At 41.7% G+C, this 22,606-nt stretch overlaps 2 protein-coding genes across 3 annotated transcripts in view; both read left to right on the forward strand.

The window, feature by feature from the left end:
* Positions 1 to 434: 434 nt before the first annotated feature.
* cbx7b (chromobox homolog 7b) lies at positions 435 to 6,836 on the forward strand. Its single transcript, XM_008314823.3, has 6 exons — positions 435 to 647; positions 3,024 to 3,067; positions 3,548 to 3,613; positions 3,851 to 3,917; positions 4,124 to 4,463; positions 4,560 to 6,836. The coding sequence occupies exons 1-6, from the start codon at positions 579 to 581 to the stop codon at positions 4,745 to 4,747; spliced, it is 774 nt and encodes a 257-aa protein (XP_008313045.1). The 5' UTR covers positions 435 to 578; the 3' UTR covers positions 4,748 to 6,836.
* The window catches only part of ep300a (EP300 lysine acetyltransferase a), a 20,520-nt gene continuing 4,402 nt past the window's right edge, over positions 6,489 to 22,606 (forward strand). For both annotated transcript variants that reach the window (XM_025057905.1, XM_017034553.2), the window contains exons 1-31: positions 6,489 to 6,931; positions 9,033 to 9,727; positions 10,148 to 10,327; positions 10,557 to 10,887; positions 11,460 to 11,579; positions 11,901 to 12,140; positions 12,238 to 12,343; positions 12,443 to 12,568; positions 13,140 to 13,257; positions 13,461 to 13,602; positions 13,807 to 13,881; positions 14,155 to 14,222; positions 14,352 to 14,507; positions 14,656 to 15,138; positions 15,777 to 16,194; positions 16,291 to 16,409; positions 16,504 to 16,567; positions 16,647 to 16,822; positions 18,044 to 18,132; positions 19,126 to 19,236; positions 19,362 to 19,418; positions 19,520 to 19,597; positions 19,707 to 19,774; positions 19,919 to 20,069; positions 20,189 to 20,335; positions 20,416 to 20,529; positions 20,627 to 20,792; positions 20,872 to 21,039; positions 21,146 to 21,307; positions 21,414 to 21,695; positions 21,790 to 22,606. The exon at positions 21,790 to 22,606 is cut by the window's right edge. In XM_025057905.1, coding sequence (XP_024913673.1) covers positions 6,838 to 6,931; positions 9,033 to 9,727; positions 10,148 to 10,327; positions 10,557 to 10,887; positions 11,460 to 11,579; positions 11,901 to 12,140; positions 12,238 to 12,343; positions 12,443 to 12,568; positions 13,140 to 13,257; positions 13,461 to 13,602; positions 13,807 to 13,881; positions 14,155 to 14,222; positions 14,352 to 14,507; positions 14,656 to 15,138; positions 15,777 to 16,194; positions 16,291 to 16,409; positions 16,504 to 16,567; positions 16,647 to 16,822; positions 18,044 to 18,132; positions 19,126 to 19,236; positions 19,362 to 19,418; positions 19,520 to 19,597; positions 19,707 to 19,774; positions 19,919 to 20,069; positions 20,189 to 20,335; positions 20,416 to 20,529; positions 20,627 to 20,792; positions 20,872 to 21,039; positions 21,146 to 21,307; positions 21,414 to 21,695; positions 21,790 to 22,606 — 6,121 coding nt within the window. In that variant the 5' untranslated portion in view covers positions 6,489 to 6,837. The remainder of the gene's footprint in view (positions 6,932 to 9,032; positions 9,728 to 10,147; positions 10,328 to 10,556; positions 10,888 to 11,459; positions 11,580 to 11,900; positions 12,141 to 12,237; positions 12,344 to 12,442; positions 12,569 to 13,139; positions 13,258 to 13,460; positions 13,603 to 13,806; positions 13,882 to 14,154; positions 14,223 to 14,351; positions 14,508 to 14,655; positions 15,139 to 15,776; positions 16,195 to 16,290; positions 16,410 to 16,503; positions 16,568 to 16,646; positions 16,823 to 18,043; positions 18,133 to 19,125; positions 19,237 to 19,361; positions 19,419 to 19,519; positions 19,598 to 19,706; positions 19,775 to 19,918; positions 20,070 to 20,188; positions 20,336 to 20,415; positions 20,530 to 20,626; positions 20,793 to 20,871; positions 21,040 to 21,145; positions 21,308 to 21,413; positions 21,696 to 21,789) is intronic.

Below are 22,606 nucleotides of genomic sequence, written 5' to 3' on the forward strand. Positions count from 1 at the left end.
TGTATGCTGTTGGTTTTTCCTCCTATTAAGTGACCTGTATTTTACTCATTTGACAGGTTTAGTTTAGAAGATTCCGTTAGATACTGCTATACGAAACCGCAAGCAAATCTCTCACCCAAAAATGTGACCCCTTCCCTTTATCCTCTTTGAACCGCCCCTGGATGTGATGATGATGAAGCAGCTGCGGGTGCGCGGCGAAACGTCGGGAGCGCGTTCTCGGAGAGGCGCACGCGCGAAGAATATTGGTGCGTAGATGAGTGTCGCAGATTTTTGTGAAGTCACTGGAGGGTCAGGGAAACATCCAGCAGGAGCAGGAGGAGGAGGGAGGAGGAGGAGCAGCGTATCCTCTGGATAGATGTGAGAGAAAAAGGAGTTCGAGGGAGCTGCGCCGTGATCGGCGGCGATCATTTGGAGGGGGAGGAGGGGGGGGGGGGGGAGGGAGGAGGAGGAGCAGCGTATCCTCTGGATAGATGTGAGAGAAAAAGGAGTTCGAGGGAGCTGCGCCGTGATCGGCGGCGATCATTAGAAGGGGCAGCAGGAGGAGAGGAGAAAAGGAGGAGGTTCAGTGAAGCGGAGTGATGGAGCTGTCAGCTATCGGTGAGCAGGTGTTCGCCGTGGAGTCGATCGTAAAGAAGAGGGTCAGAAAGGTAAGAAAAGACGTTTAATGGTACGATGTAGGTGTGACGTAGTTTTGTCGCCGTTCAAAACAGATGAACTACTTTACATTTTTGAAGAACACGTGAATGCACTGCACGTGTCTAAATGCAGTTTTGATAGATTCAACTTTTGAAATACACAGCACGTTTAAAGAATATCGACTTCTAGAAGTGTTGTCAGTGCTGCTGTTCTACTGACACCTGTCACGTGGTGGTTTGTTTTGTTTTCCGAAAGCTGAACATAGCCCGAAAAAATCACCTGCTGTGACGTGACATGTTTCGTCATATACAGCGTGCATTTAAAAAAGAAAAAAAAACAGTACCTGTCGTATAAATGCAATAATGCACTTGAAAATATTTGGAATATTTCCAAACAAGTGTATTTTTAGGATGTCAATTTTTGATTTACCAAAATATGTTTTTATTTTTTTTCCATTTCTACCACATTTTATATACCATTTTCAATTTTAGGGTATTTAATGCATTTTAGGTAATTTTTAACGAATGTTATGAAAAAGTGTCTTATATTGTCCATTTCTGACATCTCAAGATATTTTTGTGATAAACTGTTTTTTATTGTGCATTTCCAGAAACAAATACGTACAATACAAGAAAGTTACAACACAAAGATTCAACCAATATAGCCCCCCATTCCCAGGATGACCCCCTACCCGTGATATTTTGATGATATTTGATGATGATATTTTAAGAACACAACATTTGAAGCCATAAACGTATTCTGTGATGCATTATAAGGCTGGTAGCTTGGTCAACCAACTAAAGAAATCCCATCTGCGCCCCTGACAACATCACAATTATTAAAGTTGAAATGTAACCTTTTTTCAATCAGTATTATTATTATTATTTATTGTTATTTTTTAAGGACATGAACTCGGTTGTTCTATTTTTGCTCCGCTCACACATTTAACAAGTTCCGCCCAAAAGCTTCTCTACAAAATGTCGCCATCTTCTGACTGAAACGAGTACAAACGACAGCACTCTACAAGTGTTTGACAATCGTCATGACAGATATAAACGCAGCATTTGTCTGTGCGATAGCAAAATTAGCTCTTATAGACACACAGATTTGAAATAGTAGCGAAATAATTAAAGGTTGAGGCGTTAAGTGTTTTTCAGTATGTATTACCATTTCTCACCGTTATATTATTTCTTTTATTTGGGGTTCTTCTATCGAAAGATTTCTATTTTGTTCATCTTCCACAAGGGCAGTCTAGTGCAAGGGACACATTCTATGATGAACTCTTGTCAACAAGTTCCGGCCTACGTTGTCTACAGTGGCTCAAATATGAAACTGCGACCATCAACAAGTTCCCTCCAAGAGTAAAGAAATGTTTCACTAATTTACTTCATTTAAAAAATGCCAAGGCATATCCATTTACTTTTTTCAATAAAATATAATCTGGTAATATTTTAAAATAACGTGTGATTCATACTCTGAATAAAGTCTAAAAGATGTTTTATTTACAAAATGTAATGATCCTTCATATTACCATATCACCGGTCCGCATTGACGGCTGATACCGGCCCACTGGTCCATAGTACAAAAAAATAAATAAATAGTTGATTTTAAACAATGCAGAAGAAGCTAGATTTAAATCTGTTTTGATTTTTTGACATCACGGGATATATGATCTTTTTGAAAATTCTTTCCATCATAAATTATTCATCTGGGTGGAAAGTTTAGGGCATAATCTTGCATTTAAAGGCATTTTAAAGGTTGTTTTCTATTTTCCCCCCCACAAAAGTCAAGTTTATGGTAAATGTTTGACATCACAAGTTTTTGATGATTTTTTCATACAAATGATATTTGTGAGAAATTGTGTTATTGAGGGTGTGGGGGGCTTGGTGTAGAGGGGGTGTTTTAAAGATAGAGATTAAATCTCTAGGACTAAATTAGCAACAATATTCAATCATACAGTGCCATACAGCTACAGCTATGTAATCAACATTATATGTATAAATAAAGTATATTCAGTTCATATGAGTAAATATACGGTATATTTAATGTTATCAATGTCACTTTGTACTGGTCATTTGAAAAGTAGCTCCCAAGCAAACAAAGTGTGGACACCCCTGCCATAGTATGTAGTCACTGGTCATTTTATAACATTCTAACATATGGTGTTTTTTAATAAACCCATTTCTAACCATATTAACAAATATACTCGAAACCAGACAGTCTTGATGTCACTGTTATTTTACAACAATCATCTTAAGGCATAGCAATAAAATTATGCATTTTAGTATGTACTATATATTTTCATTTCTGAGACATAAAACAGTGTTAACTCTCAGTGAAAGTGAATGTGTTCATAGATGCTGCTAATCATCTTCATGTCTCCTTAGGGGAATGTGGAGTATCTGCTCAAATGGAAAGGATGGCCTCCGAAGTATGTGTGTTTACTCATTAATTTCTAAATATATTCATACAGTAGTGTGTCTGCATTTTTAAGGCAATAATAAAAAGTATTGACCATATAAAAATTTGAGCGACACTGCAGCCAAAACCAAAATAAAACAAAAAAATAATGATGCTGAAATGAAAAAGGAAATGTTCACTGAAAATCTAGCAGGATTGTGTGGTTAAGCTAAGAAGACATGGCTAAACGTTAGCACAAACTATAACAAATTGCTAAACTTGTGGCCATAGTTTACCTAAAGTATCATAACAACATTGGAAGAAAGGGTACAGTCATCACCACACATTAAAGTAAAAAAAAAAATATATATATATGTGTGTGTGCTATGTGTAAGGCACAGCAGCATTAGTAATCAATACAGCAATTCCCAACAATAACTTACCTGTAGTGTAATTATAAACAGAAGTAATAAATAAAAGTGAGTTGTTATGTTGTTTTTTGGTTCTGCAGGTACAGCACCTGGGAACCAGAGGAACACATTCTAGACCAGCGTTTGGTTCAGGCATATGAAGAAAAGTAAGTTTTCACTCAGTGTGTAACTGACTATTTGATGGACTACTGGCCAAATCAACTTGGGACAAATATCTTAATATTACCTGAAACGTGGCAAATTTACATTAATTCATAAAGTCATTCCATTTAAGTACAATTTCCTTGAAAGCCCATTCTATCCTGTTGAAATTAATTTTAAAAACGGAGGTACCACTGGGGGGCTCTAATGAGCTTACAGTGATGGTGTTCTTGGTTTTCTAGGGAACAGAGAGACAGAGCTCTGGGCTACAGGAGGAAAGGAGCGAAAGGAAAAAGGTTGCTGCTGCAGGTAAAGTTCACAGGTCAATTATTATGTATAGATGCAATATTCCACAGGGGGCCCTCTCAACATAAGCTCTAAAGGTGAACCATTGATCAGAATAGATTAATATGTAAGTCTGAGATTTCCACTTGACTTGTCCTGTTCCTGGATCAGTTCACATCTGTTGTTTTTAAATCACTAGAGTTTCTCCTCCTCTTTGTTTGGCTCCTCAGGACACCGTCTACACTATGGATCTCCGCAGCGCTCACAAGGCACCAGAGAAACCTCCTCACCTGCGTCTCTCACAGTCTCAGTCACAGGTCTCGGAGGAGGATGAGGAAGATGAATCCTACGGTTCCTCCAGATACGACTTACGACATCAGGATGAGAAATCCAGGACATCTCTGATCAAATACCTCGACTCTGACCCTCCAAGTCCATCACAGGAGGACTGGAACGAGGAAGAGGAAGAGGAAGAGGAAGAGGAAGAGGAAGAGGAAGAGGAAGATCACGTGGAGGAAGAGGAGGAGACAGTGGTGGTGGAAACAGAGACTACAGATGGCGACGTTACTGGTGAGTCACAGGACTAGTTTTGGTGCCTGGAAGTAGAAATCCCTGAAAACTCGACATCTGTTTCTTTTCCCATCTTTGCTTTTCTTTTTGGACCAGAAAAGACAGACAGATGGTGTTCCACGATCACACCAGATGAGGTCACTGTATTAGAGGACTCTTGGAGCCCAGTCATCAGTCCAGGAGATGTAACAGTCACAGACGTCACCCTCAACTCCCTGACAGTGACTTTCAGAGAGTCCAGAGCATCCAGGGGTTTCTTCAGAGGCTGGGGCCTGGAGGTCTGACCTTTGGTGGGCTGTGAGAAGGTCGCAGAAGGACGGAAAGGCTTTGAGTTTGCCAGATGTTGTAAACTATAGTCAGGTTGGTGTAAGGTGAAGGATGAAGGATGTAAGATGAGGTCAATGTGAAGTCTTTGAATAAAAAGGCAGGACATTCCTCTGTTTTCTGGGAAATCAGAGAAGAGAGAGTTCTGGTCAATACACGGCAGTAAAGAAGAACGGTCCAGTTACTTGGCTACATTTACTGTAGCCTGCGTGGAGTCTACTTTCTCTGCATGTGTGTGTGATTTTGTATGGTCAGCACCACAGCTTTGGTGTCGGTGTTAGCTAACTAGCTACGTAGCTGTGTCCTATTTCCAGTACTGCAGCCTACACATTTGTATTTATCTGCTAAAAGTTGCAGAAACTTGTCCCAGTGCAGCGGTGTTGTCTCTGCTCCAAATACAGACAACAAATACTAACGACGCTGCCCACAGAGTAAACTTGTCCTGGCCTGGGTTCGGGCCACACAACTGTTTTTACGTACACAAATGAATTACAGGTCTTACAGTAACATTTTAAAACAACCTAATTGACTACCATTAATTTTGTTGGTAAATGGTCTTGTGGCATTTGAGTTTTTTTTAATTTAAATAGAAAACAGTTTTATTTTTTAACTAAATGTTGGAAAGCGAGAATAAGTTCAGTTTATGTTTTCTTAAATCCGTCCGATTTACATTTGTTTGAATCTCAGATCTCCTCCTGCACTCTGATGGACATGTCACTATGAGGAGCAGCACAGTATTATCTGTCCACCTGTGATTTGTTGGCAGACTCATCAATGGTTTAATAAGTAATAAAAAAACCCTCAAATGTAGCAAAAATGAAGATGAATAAAATGTAAAATTTGCACTTTTGTTCAGTCAGTACTGTTTGTTGGAGTTAAAGTGTGGGGGGAAAGTGTTTACAGTGACCACAGAAGGTAAGGTCCATTTCCATTTGAGCAGATACTAATGTTCTTCATATAAGATAATATGTGGTGGACACTATGTTCTATAACAGTCTTAAACTTGTTATAGAAGAGTACTGCTCTGAATCGAGGACCAATTCATATTTTTTCGTAAATCTGTGTTGTTCGTCTACTTTTAGCTATTTGTGTTGTAAACTCAGCTTAACCTCTGTGAGCAGAGAATCTGTGACAAATAAACTAAAATTTCTTCAAAAAAAAAAGAGAAGTCTATTCCATCTTTTCCAATGAGTCTTTATGTAATCTGACTCAAAGAGAATTGAAAGGTGTTAATGATTTGAAAAATTCTATCTAAAAGTAAAGAGCTGGGACCTTATAACACTTCAATTCTGCCATTTATTCTGAAGATGTATTATTAGCAACTATAAATTAATTATGCCGTTAAAATATTTCTATTTGAAATATAAACGTATCCAATATTAATAAAACAATCTGTTGTCTGTACCTGGGCGGATTACCCAGAAATAACCAAATTAAAAGCAGCCCCAAGTATGTTAATGTTATTAAAGTGAACACTATTATTATTGTTGTTATTTTATTTTGCGTCTTCTTCACCAAAGTGACTCTTCCGACCACTACAACCCCATCACTTCACAGGCAAACCAGCCCGTCCTGCCCGACATTAACCTCCTCCAGACTCCGATTGGAAAAGGAGGCTGAAATGACGGATGCAGCCGTAGGAGAAACACCGGGGACGGTTCACTCCCATCCTCACAGTCGGTGTGATTTCAGAGGGGACCCGCTGCTGATGTGAGTGCGTGAGTGCGTTTCTCCCCCTTTTTACTTTCACCGACCCTCTGCTCCTTCTCCACCTCCTCCTCTTTCACCACCACCTCCTCCGCTGGCAGAAATTTATAAAGAACAAAAATCGGAGGAGGGAGGGAGGGGGTTTGATCTACGCCGAGGCTGAAATCGAGAGGCGAACCCAGGGAAACAGGCGTGATCGCTACACGGGACTTTCCCCCTCTTAGTCCCCCCAAAAGGAGGGGGAAAAGTCGCAATATTGGATATCGTGAAGCCATGAGCTCCTATAGGGCGTGAAAAACGTCCGCAACTGTGGATACTTTATACATTTTTATTCGAAAAAAATATGGCCGAGAACGTTCTGGACTCTGGCCCGCCTTCAGCCAAGAGGCCTAAACTCTCCTCTCCGGCACTTTCCGCCTCCGCCAGCGATGGAAATGGTAAGTTTTTTTCACTTATATCGCTTATTACAGTGTTATTGGTTCACTTTAGCCCCTTTTGGCTCTTTGGTGCCGCTCGTGGTAGCGGAGAAGAAGCGGGATTACTGTTGTGTTTTTGTCGTAGCGTGCTAATGCGTTAGCTAGTTAGCAGCCAGTGTGTACGTGCAGCGTTAGCAGTGGTGCTAAGAGCCGGAGTTAGCCTCGTTAGCTTCCGAGCTTAATAGTAAGCGAGAGAGCTTGAATGCGGCTCCCGAAACTGTCTCTTCTTATACCCTGTGGCTGATTTGGCCTAAATGACATTGACCCAGAACAACTTTACGATAAGTTTTCTTTTCTATGCCCCCCGTATGCCAGTTAAACACTCAGCTCCAGATGCACACATCACGTTAGTCGACTGTTGAAGCTCTTAGGTGTAAAACAGTTGTTTTGCCCCATCATAACATGGAGCTTTTTCGTGACAAACCATAGTGTCACCATAATATCAGTTTTCGCCAAAGCAGAGTTTGTCGATTTTGCTTAGCAAAGCTGGGGATCTAAATTTAGGCCCACAGGTCCTAGTGATTGTTAAGATCAAATTGCCATTGTCGTTATGTGTGTGCGTGTGTTTGTAGATGGCGTGCAGCAGCTGGAATTGTGAGTGGCCTGAGAGCTGTAAAGCATGGACAGCGCCATGTCCAACTACTGTCATATTCACAAAGCAAATAGTGACAATCACACACCAAATGCTGGTGCAATCGCGAAATAGTCATGGGCAAATTTCAACTCGTGAACTGCCAACCAAACTACTACAACCAGCAGCTAAGTCCTTGGGCTGCATTCTATCTCATTAGGCTGTAAACTACAAACCATTCAGTTGCATTTATCAACCAAGCCTTTGCAACCAAGTTTTATGGGTGGCACACTGGCCTACCATGTTGTTTCAGTCTGCCACTGCAGTCACACACTAATATTCTTGCACATATTTTATCACTAACCTGAATGAAAGCTAATTGTGTAACAAACAGTTATGTACCTCTACAACCATACTTGTGTTCGATTTAACTTAACTTTGCTTTTGCTTTTCTTACCTGATGGATCATAACAGACTGTCAGTTAAAGCATACGCATGCAGTTTAATGTGCATTATGAAAAAAAGCCCCAAATTAAATGTATGTAAAGGTATATTACACTAATAACAGGGAAATAACTTCAACTAGAAAGTCACTAAAATGTTATCATTATTATAAGTTAATGTAAGGTTTTAAAAAACTAAGCTTCTTGCATTCTGTTTACAAACATAAAGCTCCTTCCTCTTCTACAGAAGGACACTATGAATGCATCTGTAATATCTTGCCCATAGGTCAAGTGATCACTTGTTGGGAAAAGCACTGAGGATGGACTTGTAGGGCGCACATCTTCAACATTAAGTTCTTTTACAACCAGTATTAGAGCCATTGCAACCAAATTATATGATGGATTTATGGATACTGCCAAAATATATTCTGATTTATTTTGTGCAGCACTTTAGGGGCATAGAGCACCATGTCCAACCACTGGCATATTCCTCAACTAGGGACAAAGTAGTCATATCAGTTTCATCACTTTAGTCACTAACTGGAATCAAGCACATAAAACAGCAGAATTCAGAGTCATTAAAGGATGTGTTTGAGCAAATCATTTTAACTTATGAGTACTTACAACAAATCTGTATGTGCCGCTTTAGACTAGTCGATGTAATACCTTGTCTTTATGAATGATTTGCTGCAAAATGTTAAATCACTTTAAGGGCAATGGTTTGTGTGAGTCCATTTCCACCAGTGGTCTGACGTTTGGTCATGCTCTGCAGACAAACTCTTACCAATCTGCTTTCTTCTGGATTTAATTTCTGTTGTGCTCACTGGCATGTCATTAATTTCTAATGGAAGAAAACCGATTGTAGGCTGATGAACAGCTTCTATCAGCCTGTATTTCTAATGTCAAAGCTGCAATTGCATTTTTATTCAGTCATGCTGAAAAATAAAGGATTATAACAACTCAATGCGTTGTCCTCTCCTCACCCTTTTTGGTTTTGTCTTTATTTTTTATGCTGTTCTTCTAAATTTTGTACATCATTTTTTTTCAGATTATGGCTCATTGTTAGAGTTGGAGCAAGACCTCCCAGATGAGCTCATCACTTCTAATGAAACAGGTCTGGTAAATGGTGGAGATCTCAGCCAGCTTCACACAGCTCTGGGAGGGGGTCCTGCAGGGCTTGGCCCTGGAGGTACAGGCGGAATGGGTCTTGGACTTGGCCCTGGAGGGGGTCCCGGAGGTGTTGGTGGAGGACAGGATGCCGTGGCCAAGCACAAACAGCTGTCTGAGCTTTTGCGTTCGGGGGCACCCAGCTCAAACCAGCAGGGGCACCAAGGAACTATGGGCAGCCCAGGAGGCCCCACGGCCATGGGACAGCACATGGTGAACATGAAGGCGTCCCCTGGCCCTGGACCTCAACAAATGATGGGTCAGGCACAGCAGCAGCAGCACCTCTCCCCTCAACAGCAGGCTTCCATTATGCAGCAGCAACAGAACACTTCAGCTGGCATGATGGGTGAACAGAGATGCATGAACAGAGCCATGATGGGAGTGCAGCAAAAGGGTAATAATGGACAGCAGCAGCCTGGAATGATGGGAAACCAAGTGATGAACGGATCGCCTAGGATGGGTTTTGGAAATCAGGGGATGGGTGGCAACAGCAACCTGTTGGCAGAAACTCTGCAGCAGCAGGGAGCTGGGGGCCAGGTGGGGATCAGAGGTCAGCAACCTGGAGCCATGAACAAGGTAGGACATTTTTTTAATCTGTTCTTTTTATAATCATTCACGTTTCATTATTTAATCCTCGGGATTCTCGTAAACAAAACTTTCAGAATTTTACACAAGTTATTAAAAAAGTCAGATGAAGAATGGAGCAATTTATTAAAATTAAAAACTTGGTTTAATTTAGCTTCGTGTAAGAACAGAAAAGGTAAGAATTATACAATACAGTTAACAATTAGGCAAAAAATAGGCTCTTCAGCACACGTAGGTAATCCTAAATGTGCTAAACAGCTCCCCACCATCACACACACAGAATTTTTAACAAAGAGGAAAAAAATGTAATAAACCCAGTGGAAGTGAACCATTGATTTTTGTCTGTCTGTCCTAACTGTCTGGAGATGCAGTTTGTATCTCATTATCATTTATGCTTTCTGATTTTGACAGATGGGGATGATGGGAAACCCAGGAGCACCCTTTGGTGGCCCATATACTGGGCAGGGAAATCAAGGTCTGGGAGGCACAGGGCTGGGCCCTCAACTTCAGATCAAGAGCCCCATGCCCAACAGGCTGCCCCAGTTTAATGTGGACAAGAAAAACCAACCCATGCAAGGAATGGCTGCAATGGTAGGAAGCAGATCTTTCAAGTATTGGGGGGAAATGGTACGGTACCAAATATTTTGTTGGGGACATGTGTGTTTGTGTCAAATTTCCTGTACCAAACAGTTTGTTGTAAGTACACGTACCATTATACGTATGCATATCGTAACTAATACTGGCCTACAGAGTATAACCTCGAGCTTCAAACTCCTCTATGTTCATCCATATCTGACCGTATCCCCTCCTTTTCCTGCAGGACACTCAGCAGGCACAAACTGGTGTGGGCGGTCCCTCTGGTGTCCCCGTAGGAGGTGCCACTGGGATGGTGCCCAACGCTCAGGCAGGTCTAGTTGGCCCTGGTGCGCAGGTTTCAGCAGCATCAGCCACCGCTGGCGCACCACCCACCGCAGATCCAGAGAAACGCAAGCTAATCCAACAGCAACTGGTCCTCCTGCTACATGCTCACAAGTGCCAGCGGAGAGAACAGGCCAACGGTGAAGTTCGGCAGTGCAACCTTCCCCACTGTCGCACCATGAAGAACGTTCTTAACCACATGACTCACTGCCAGGCTGGAAAGTCCTGTCACGGTGAGTAGAGGGGGCGCTGTGTGCTCCAGCAAACAACACAATGTCTTACTGCTTTGATGTTTTTTGAAACCTTGGGAAACCCAGACAGACAGACTCATTACACTGAGGCCAGTTCCGTTTCACACAGGCCTGGATTTGGGCTGCCAAGAATGGCACAGCCCTAATTAAGTTAGTTAATTTAAAATGGGCGACGGTATAAAGAACGAGTGTTTTGTGCAACTTTTGTTGCATTCTTTATGAAAGAATAATAAAAATGGCACACATCACATTCCTAGACATTGTTGCTGTTATTAAACAGAAACACATTTAATAATGTCAGATGTTCTATAATTATTTGGACTACCAAACAATCCTGATTGAAACAAAGTCTGATTAATCACAGGTAGCTTTGATTCAATTATGATCAAGATTAATCAACATTCCTGAATATTGAGTTGAATTGAGACCACTAAAACTGTGGAGTGGATTTCTGAATCAAATAAGCTAAATTCCTACTCCTACCTATTCCTTTTTTTTTATTCCTCCCATCATCCAACACCTTGTTTTCCATCTTTCCTGCCTTTTATCTGTAGTCGCTCACTGTGCATCATCGAGGCAGATCATCTCTCACTGGAAGAACTGCACACGACACGACTGTCCTGTCTGCCTGCCGCTGAAGAATGCTGGGGACAAGAGGAACCCGCAGTGTGAGTGTCTGTATCTGACCAAACTGTTTTTCTTTAACTCCTGTGGTGTTTAGTGTGTTGTGTTAGAAAATACGTACTATTATGCATGCATATTAATGTTTAGCAAGTTAACATTATTTATGATTCAAACCTTTATGTAAATAATAGGTGAAAGTGAAGGTGAATTTTTTGTCATTGTGACAGCACACAACTGCACACCATATACCACTGGTATATTTTGTCTGATTTCTTCTCCATTTTTTTTAATGAATATTTCTTAAAATATGTCAAAATTTGTCAAATTGATATTATGTCATATTAATCATAGTCTTCCTCTTGTCACTACAGCACTGCTCAGTGGTGCTGCTGCAAGTCTGAGCAGTACTCTTGGACCTGTTACTGGCGGACCACCAAGCACTCCCAACCTCAACCCACCGAGCCAGATTGACCCTAGTTCCATCGAAAGGGGCTACGCAGCTCTTGGCCTCACGTACCAGGGCAATCAGACCCCAGCCCAGACGAACCAGCCAAATATGCCCAACCAAGGCCTCCAAGGCCAGGCTGGGGTGAGGCCTTTGAATCCAATGGGTGAGAGAGGTTTTATTTTGGGAGAGTTCACTCTCCTGAAAATGTTTTTTCTCAGGAGCTTTAAAGACCTTTGGCTTACAGAAAACCTTTTCTATAGGCGCAAATGCAATGAGAGTCAATGGAGGAGTAGGCGCCACGCCTCAAAACCAACAAGTCAACTTGCTGCAGGACACATTGATGCACCTGAATGCGAACAACCACAGGTAGGGCTGATGTTCTGTAACTATTTGTGAAGCCAAGGTACATTTCTCTTTTTTTCTTAGATGGTAATCATTAAAACTGTAACTGTTCGTTTCTCCAAGTCTGATGAACGATGGTGGTGGTGTTGGCTCCTTGCCAGCAGGTGCTCCTCCCTTAGTCACAGAAATGATGGAAAACTGGCCGGAAGATATTACACAGGACCTAAGGAACCACTTGGTACACAAACTGTAAGTACTCAAGAAGAGTAGTACATTTTGGTAATATTTAACATTAAATGCATAATTGTGCCTGTGTTGGAATTGCAAAGACACACTTGGTGTGATAAATAAATAATGTCCCAATGCAGATCTAGCAGACGAAGCTGCGTATTATTAAATTGGAGTGAGTGGGTGTCTAGCCGAGTGCTCCTTGGAGAACCTCTACTATTGTCCAACAGTATATTAAACTACTAGTCCCTCTTTGGTTAGATGTAATTATTAATGTATTTTTCTGTTCCAAACATGGACCTGGGGTATATCTTTAGTTCACAGTTAGTTACTGATGGTACTGCATCCTTTGTGCTTTCAAAGTTATAGTATTGATAAAGACTAAATGAAGACCTTTTTGTTCCTAGTCCTCAGGAACACACAGTGTTAAATGAATGGTTTAGTGCAGTTGAAAGAAGACGATTCTTTCTTTATTATAAATGTGTTTTCAGGTGAGGTTTTAACACAGATGTATTTTGTAATTTTATTTGACGGTGTCAGTAATTTAAACCTATTTATGTACATTTTCTTTCTGGCTTCTTCTCATGTCCAGTGTCCAGGCCATTTTTCCGACCCCAGATCCTGCCGCCCTCAAAGATCGACGGATGGAGAACCTGGTGGCCTACGCTAGAAAAGTGGAGGGAGACATGTACGAGCTAGCCACCAGTAGAGTAAGTCAATATGTTAACGCCTATGCAATTATTATTTGGCAGTGGCATGGAGACATTACATTCTAGTGTAGGGATACAATTTAAAAGTCTAAAGTGTTTCCTCAATATTTAGAATCTGTTGTATGTAAAATCAATATTTTCTCATTTCTAAAATGTAATTTGTTTTAACAACATCTGTTATGTGTTCCCTTCTTCTTTGACAGGTTGAGTACTACCACCTCTTAGCAGAGAAGATCTATAAGATCCAGAAGGAGCTGGAGGAGAAGAGGAAAACCCGGCTCCAAAAGCAGGGTTTAGGTGGCAGTCCTGGAGGCAATGGTCAGCCCCCTCCTGGAATGTCCCCGAGTGAGTGTAGTGACTTGGTACCAGTGTGACTTTGTAATATTTTAGCTGTCCTCTATTACTTGCCTAAAAGGCTGGATTTGTGGTATGAAAACATTCTAGTGTGTGTCCATTTCCCATACTTGCTCAGTAAAAATGATTGCTTCTCCTCTACCTCTGCCTTCTTTACTGGTACAATGATATGATTTCTTCTTTCTGCTCTTATAGATGGACCTCTTTCTGACCCAGCTCCGGTGAGACCACCCGGACCAAATCAGATGGTCAACAGGACGCAGGGCCCAGGTGAAAGAAAAAGCATTCTTTTCATATTTATGTCTGTGGTTGTTGAATATTAATACACCTTTTCCCCATAGTTGAAACATTCCTAGTGTTTTCACCATAGCAACCTTACAACAACATACAGAAATAAACACAATTTATATCTTAGCTTCCACCTTGTCCCAGGGTTGTGTGAGGAATGGCCTCCAGCTTGAAAACACTGTCAAACCAAATGACAAAAGTGATTCTTTTGTGGGGATGTTTCAGTTGAGTTGTAAGAGTCTTTGTCTTTATTAGGCTTGAATCAGTCCATGATGATGTGCCAGAGGTCATCCCCACTACCAATGGGACCAACTGGGAACCAGGTCAGTATACCTGACAGTAGTGTACAAAATCCTACTGGTGTTTTTTTTTTAAATCCTTACATATGTAATGCTACTTTATCTATTTAAAAAGAGCCTTTAAAAATTGTTATGTTCTTCCAACATCCATAGATGGGAATGGTTGGATCCAGAATGGGACAGCCCAATGTAAACCAGATGCCGAACCAGTATATGCCCCAGGGACAGTTTCCTGGCTCAGGAGGACCAGGACTTGGTACTACACAACCTAGTATTGGCCAGCCTGGTGCAGTAGCACGAATGGCTCAGGTAATGGTAAAGGGTGGTTATAGATAAAAGACAAAAATACTGCACTTTAGTTCACGGTGCAGTATATTATGAATATTGAATAATATCACACTGTTGTATAATGTATTTTACTGAACTTGTATTCATTCAAATTCCTGCCTGCTTCCAGACACAGATTGGAACTCCTCCTTCTCTTCCTGTTGCTAGCCCTCTAGCGCAGCAAGGTTCTGCTGGCAGTCACAGTGGTGTCCCCTCATTAGGATCAGGGGGTCCTCAGAGTGTAGGTGCAAACACAACTCCCGGAGCTCCTCCTTCCTCAATGACTCCTACTAATACAAATCACCAACCAAACTCCATCCCTCATCTGGGAGCCATGCGCAGCTCACCATCTCCGGCCCACAGCCGGTCACCCACCCCTCACCAAACTCCCCCCAGGTTGGCTGGGTCACAAACTCCACAGCCACACACCCCTAATGCATCACAGCTGGCTCCGCCTCCAGCATCACAGCAGAACCAGCTTAGCCAGGGCCCTGGCTCCAACAAGTCCCTCCAGCAGCAGCAGCATATGGGACCTACAGGTTCCACCACTCCGTCTCACCCTGGACTGACCTCCAGCTCAACGCCCCATGGCCCTCAGCTGCCACGCACTCCGGTCAGTGTTGTTTAACATTACTTACCATGTCATCCTAGGTGCAACAATTTTTAATTTAATGATTGAACATTGGAACAGTGTTTATTTTGGAGCCACCAGCATTAGAACCAATTTGTTTCTCTGAGTCCCTCAGAAATTGAATTTAGCAATTCAAAGTGGGTTAAAGTCGGGGTGTACATTAAAATAATTTGCTGATCACTTTTCTGTCAATAATGGCTCAATTTCTAATGGCTTATAATTTAATTCAAACAGATAGATTTGCAGATAAATGTTGCAAGTTTTCCCACTGAGGCGTCTATGCACTTACCAGAAATCCTTGTCTGCTCGATGTGCATTAGCATATGACAGCCATTAGCATGATGTAAAAACAGCTACACAGAGCTAATACTACATGTCTTTACTTGTTTGTTTTTGTTTTTTTTACAGTTTTTTATAGGACAATAACTCTGCCCTTTTGAGAAGAGCAAATGTTTTTTTAGTTTCATAAGGAACATAAAAAATTGATTAAAGCTAACTAAAAATAGTAGCCAAAACATCAAACAATTTTATCATAACTGGAAAAAAAAACAAAACAAATATCTTCTTGTCATCTTCACTCTTTACATACAACTGATTTTGTTTCTTCCTCTTTTTTCTAGTTGTCTCAAAAGGGTTCCTTCACAGCAGACAGTCAGGCCATGACCCCAGCATCTGTCAGCAGCGTGGACACCTCCTCACAACAACCACAGTTGGACAACTCTGCTACCAACCTTGAGCCCAAGATGGAGGTCAAGCAGCAGGATGAGGAAGAGGAGGAGGAGGAAGAGGAGAGCGACACTGGCTCCAAAGGAGGGAAGCTTAGCAACATCAAAATGGAGGAAAGGCCTGTGAAACAAGAACTAAAAAAGGAGGAGTGTGCTGGTGAAGGAGGCAAAGGTGATCCTATGGATACGGCATCAACGACACTGCCGACTGGCATAAAGACGGAAGAAAAGAGACCAGAAATAAAAAAGGAGGTGAAACAAGAGGAGGAGACATCGGAGGCTTCTACACCACAGGCTCCATCAAAAAAGAAGAGTAAGTAGGACTTGACTTGTCATCAAAAACAAACGCTGGATTTGAAAAAAAAAAAAAAAAAACTTTTCTTATATATTTTCTGTTCTACTTCTTCAGTTTTCAAGCCAGAGGAGCTTCGCCAGGCTCTGATGCCGACTCTGGAATCTCTCTATAGACAAGATCCAGAGTCCCTGCCCTTCAGAATGCCTGTTGACCCACAACTGCTGTGCATACCTGTAAGTAACCTTTGAGGGTATCTGTTAGTCAACCTCTGTCTTATCAAAGTGTTGGTATAAATCACATTTTCTAACATTCATTGTCATCTGGCAGGACTACTTTGACATAGTAAAGAACCCCATGGACTTATCAACAATCAAGCGGAAGTTGGACACTGGTCAGTCCTTCACAGGAGGTTTCTTAGCATAGTTATCACAGTGGAACTCCATCACCTAATGCTCTGTGTTTGGCTGCAGGTCAGTACCAGGATCCTTGGCAGTACGTGGATGACATCTGGCTCATGTTTAACAACGCATGGCTATACAACCGTAAAACGTCCCGAGTGTACAAGTACTGCTCTAAACTGGCTGAGGTTTTTGAGCAAGAGATTGATCCCGTGATGCAAAGCCTGGGCTACTGCTGTGGCAGGAAGGTGAGTTTCATGCTTCACTAGCAAAGCTTTGATGTTTATTCATTTCAACATTAAAAAATGTGCTGCTCTATAGCTGAAAGATTGGCCATTGCAGGAAAAAATATTGAGACTAAAGAATGTTGGTCCAATAATTTGGATTTTAATTTCTCTTTAATTTTCAAGAATGACAGAAATGATAAGTAAACTCTGCACCCTGAGATAGTATAAAAATTAGTTTTCAGCTTTTTTTTAAGATTAAAAGATGAGAGCAAGCTAAAGATCAAGGTATAGAATTGACAAAAATGAGTTTAACCATTGCCAACAAAATAATGGCGACATATCAGTACATACGTTCTAAATAAAACAAACATTAAATATGCTGATGTCATTTTGGTCTTTTCAAATGTTATGTTTTGAATTTGATCTATGACGTTTGTCTTCACTCTGTTAGACAATTTACACACATCTGTCTGCAGCAAGTGTGAGTAAAACACACTTAAATTGAAATTTAAACAACAACCTGGATGTGTTAAATCTGGTACTGTGTTTATAAAGTTTATATAATAAAAGTGTCTTGGTGATTGAGTCTATGAGTCAACAGGTAAAACTGTGTTCTTTTAATGTACATCATGTAACAGTGACATTTCCTCAAAATCCGTCAAACGTGATTGAGAATGACGCAGGAATGGAGACATTAACTCCCCTCATTCACATCTGAAAATGGAAGCAGCAGTGTGCGGTGGTGGCTATTTTAGGCCCAGGCCATGCCATGGCTGTATCACATTTCAGCTCTCATTAGACTTTGCTATTTTTAGTTTTGCAGACAAACAACAGACATGATTGGTTCTTATTACCAGAGGCTGTCTGACAATCGGACCTAACAAAGAGCAGCTTGATCACTTTTCACCAAAACTTTTATTCGATTAGATACATTTTTTAGTGCTGCACTGTGGATGTTGTCGTGTCGCAGCCAAAACAACTTGAATATTTTTCTTTCTATCATATTTGCGTATCACATTTTTTAAGGAACCTTGTGAATTATGTAGACTTGATTTTTCTTTTTTTACTTAGAATTCGTTTTAGGGATTAGCTATTTTATCCGCTTTTAAAAAAAATATATATATATAAATGTACACATAGCTAGAGCCTGTTCACATATTTATTTTTAGCCTTAAGCCGTCTTTAATTATTATTTCTTCAAATGTTACATTTATTTCTTTTTGTCTCGTTTCTCTTCATCAGTTGGAGTTTTCTCCTCAAACTTTGTGCTGCTATGGGAAGCAGCTGTGCACTATTCCTCGAGATGCTGCTTACTTCAGCTACCAGAACAGGTAAAGGGGGGCAGGGGAAGGTAATTAGTGTTGTTTCCTCATAAAGGGTTAAGGAGACACCTCGGCAGACTAAATTATTTAACTGCAGCTATATATTTTTTTTTATAACAAGAATGTTTGTAGCTTGTGTGGTTTGGGACTGCTAAAACCCTGGTTTAACCCTGCCCACTTTGCTGCCATTAAAGGATAACAATAATGAACATTTATTGTAGTTCTATGAGAAAATGCAGCTGTTGCTCATGATGTTTGCACACCGCAGAACATAGCTTCGCCTCATTCTGAATTTTTCCTCAAAATGTGGCTCCTGTGGTTCTGGCATTTTAACAGTCTGGCCTCTGTTTACTCCCACGGTTTGATTTGTTTATTAGGACCATTTCAATTACAGACTATTGCATTAGAAAAGCCAACATGTTTGCACTTATTGGACATTAAAATCCATAAAAAATAAAACTGTGATGTGAAAGGCCAAACTTTAAAATGAACTGCTTGTAATAACAGCTAAGTGCTGTTGTCTTTGTTCACATTTGTCCACTGTCTACAGCATCACTGCTCCAATCCCTACCTCCAGTTGTAGCTCCTGCTCTGTTTGCTATTAACGATTGTTGTTGTAGTAGTTGTTTGTCATCCTGTCATGTCCAAATTGCTAATTTGTGCTTTGCCTTGATTCTCTGCTCTATGTTGTCTCGGATGTTTGTCTCGTCTTGTCCCTGCCCTGTATGACATGTCTGTTTACACCCACGCCTCCAATGGCTGTGATGTCAACATTGGCTTGCTTACATGTGCACCTCCAAACCTGTCCCCTCACTCCTTTCACCCTCACGGGTTTTAAATCATGTGACCTGCTGTTGCGATGATGACTTCCTGCTGTCCCGTGCCCCCACTTCCTGCTTGCTGTGCTGCTTTTGCGCCCTGCCTTGCCCATGTCCTGTACCGTTCGGTGACTGCCCTCCCATGCGCTGTCTGTTTTTGACTGTGCTGTGGGGAATGGTGTAGTTCACCAAAATTTGGGCTTATTGCTAACAGGTACCACTTCTGCGAGAAGTGTTTCAACGAGATACAGGGAGAGACGGTTTCCCTGGGTGACGACCCCTCGCAGCCACAGACGTAAGTTCTACCTTTCTATCAAGAAGTACAAGTAAAACTTCTTTTGACTAAGGGCTGAGCTCCTGCAGAAAAACGTTGCCCATAAATGAGCCATAAATGATGTTCCAACCTTTTTGTATTTTCAGATCAATTAACAAAGACCAGTTTGAGAAGAAGAAAAATGACACACTGGACCCTGAACTGTAAGTCAACTGACTGCTAATGTCATGTACAATGTTTACATTGCAAAAAGGGTGTGTAATTAAAATATTTAATTTGCATATCTTTGTGCCTCCTCCTTCAGGCTTCTTGAATGTTTAGACTGTGGCCGTAGAATGCATCAGATATGTGTCCTTCATAATGACACGATCTGGCCATCTGGGTAAGAACCTATCGTCGATGTAATTAGGCTTTTCGTTCAAAATATTGTTTATATATACTTTACGATGTACAATAATTTGTTTCCTTTTTTCCTTTTTTTTTTTGCTCAGTTTTGTATGTGACGGCTGCTTAAAGAAGACGAATAAAACACGGAAAGAAAACAAGTATTCAGCAAAAAGTAATTGTCACTGCTTCCAGCCTTTTTTTTTTCTTTTTTTTTTACTTTTACTTACTAATGATTCAGTACATTCTGTCCTTGACCTTTCTGGTGTTATTAAATGTGATAATCTAACATGTTGTTTTTGACATTATTTACATCCAGGGCTGCCCCAGACAAAGTTAGGCTGTTTCTTAGAAACAAAAGTGAATGACTTCCTAAAGCGCCAGAGCCACCCAGAGTCTGGAGAGGTCTTCATTCGTGTAGTCCATGTCTCTGATAAAGTTGTGGAGGTGAAGCCAGGCATGAAGTCCAGGTAAAAGATTTTAAAACTTTTAAGTTGCTTACTTGAATAAAACATGATGAGAAAACTATTACCTGTTATTTTAATTGTAATACACTTGGTCTGATATTTCCTCTTTTCTTTGCTCCCAGATTTGTGGACAGTGGAGAGATGTCGGAGTCGTTTCCATACAGGACTAAAGCTCTGTTTGCATTTGAGGACATTGATGGAGCAGACGTTTGCTTCTTTGGTATGCACGTTCAGGAGTACGGATCTGACTGTCCTCAGCCCAACCAGAGGTGAGAACAGTTTTAGTTTTTAACAACCAGTAATTATTGAAGTCAGATGTTACCATTAGTTCTTTCTCTTTTTCAACCAGGCGAGTCTACATCTCCTACCTGGACAGTGTACATTTCTTCCGACCTAGAAGTCTGAGAACAGCCGTTTACCATGAAATCCTAATAGGATACTTGGAATATGTAAAGAAACTGGGGTGAGTTCAGGCACCCAGTGTCCTTTTTTGTACTTAGACTGTTATCATCTTTTAAATTTTATCGCTCCCTAATTTGTTCATCATCTCTTTCCTTCAGCTACACCACTGGCCACATTTGGGCCTGTCCTCCAAGTGAAGGTGACGACTACATCTTCCATTGTCACCCAGCTGATCAGAAGATCCCGAAGCCGAAACGCCTTCAGGAGTGGTACAAGAAGATGTTAGACAAAGCCGTGGCCGAACGGATAGTACACGACCAAAAGGTAAAGAATCTTTCTTCAGATCGAGTCCTTTTAGTTCTTCACAACAAACACTAACTCTTTTGATATTGTGGATGTAAAGGACATCTTCAAGCAGGCAACTGAGGACCGTTTGACCAGTGCTAAGGAGCTGCCTTACTTTGAGGGTGACTTTTGGCCTAATGTGTTGGAGGAGAGCATCAAGGAGCTGGAGCAAGAGGAGGAGGAGAGAAAAAGGGAGGAGAACAGCACATCCAACGAGAGCATTGATGTGAGATTGACAGCTCATTAACATAGTTGTAGTTTGTACATGTGAATTGTATTGTATTGTGAGTGCCAGTTAGATGTGGTCACTGATCCTCTCCTGCCTTTTGCAGGACTCCAAGGGGGACAGTAAAAACGCAAAGAAGAAAAACAATAAGAAGACCAGTAAGAACAAGAGCAGCCTGAGCAGAGCCAATAAGAAAAAACCAGGGATGCCTAATGTCTCCAATGACCTTTCTCAGAAACTCTATGCCACCATGGAGAAACACAAAGAGGTAAAAGCAGAGTAAAATTCAACTGTAAATTATTATTTCCTTTTTTTTTCACACAGGTTTTGGCACAAAGATGAATAAACTCAGAAACAACTTATCTCTGCTGTAGGTATTCTTTGTGATTCGACTGATGGCAGGCCCCATGGCAAACGCCCTGCCACCCATTGTGGACCCAGATCCCCTGATGGCCTGTGACCTCATGGATGGCCGTGATGCCTTCCTGACATTGGCCAGAGACAAACACCTAGAGTTCAGCTCCTTACGGAGGTCCAAGTGGAGCTCAATGTGCATGTTGGTGGAGTTGCATAACCAAAGCCAGGACCGCTTTGTCTACACCTGTAACGAGTGCAAGCACCATGTAGAGACACGTTTCCACTGTACTGTCTGTGAGGTGAGTTGGGGGTCATTTGTAGTAGCGTGGGATTTTGTAATCTGTACTTTTCTTTTATGAGCTCATTTCTTTTGTTGTGTTTTCTCCCGTACAGGATTATGACCTCTGCATCACATGTTACAACACCAAGACCCACGAGCACAAGATGGAGAAGCTTGGTCTTGGTTTGGATGATGAAAACAGCAACCAGGCCGCGGCCACCACTCAAAGCCCAGGAGACTCTCGTCGTCTCAGCATCCAGCGCTGCATCCAGTCCCTGGTCCATGCATGCCAATGTCGAAATGCAAACTGTTCCCTGCCGTCTTGCCAGAAGATGAAACGTGTTGTCCAACACACTAAGGGTTGCAAGAGAAAAACCAATGGTGGTTGCCCTATCTGCAAGCAGCTTATTGCGCTCTGTTGCTATCACGCAAAGCACTGTCAGGAGAACAAGTGCCCGGTCCCGTTCTGCCTAAACATCAAGCACAAGCTTCGCCAACAGCAGCTGCAGCACAGGCTTCAGCAAGCTCAAATGCTCAGGAGGCGCATGGCCAGCATGCAGAGGGTGGGACAGCCTGCACCTGGAGGAGGTCCTGGAGGCAATGGCCTGCCCTCTCCCGGAGCAAACAATGGATCGACTGGTCCTGGCACCCCTACATCAGTGGGGACACAGCCTCCTACACCGCAGACACCCACTCAGGGCAACATGCCTGCACTTACACAGCAACAGGGAGTTGGCTTAGGAATAGGAGCACCAGGTCAGCAGCAGCAGGTTCAACAACTTGGTGGTGCCATGCCTCAGCAACACCATCTCCATCAGTTTCAGCAAGTGGCTGGAGGAGCTGGAGGGGGGATGATGAACACTTCTCAGCAGCAACCTCCTAACGTTGCGCAACTCCAACAGCCACAGCATCCTGCTGGTTTGCCTCCAT

This window comes from Cynoglossus semilaevis, chromosome 8 (assembly GCF_000523025.1).
Source record: "Cynoglossus semilaevis isolate Cse_v1.0 chromosome 8, Cse_v1.0, whole genome shotgun sequence".
In the NCBI taxonomy this organism is placed as follows: Eukaryota; Metazoa; Chordata; class Actinopteri; order Pleuronectiformes; family Cynoglossidae; genus Cynoglossus; species Cynoglossus semilaevis.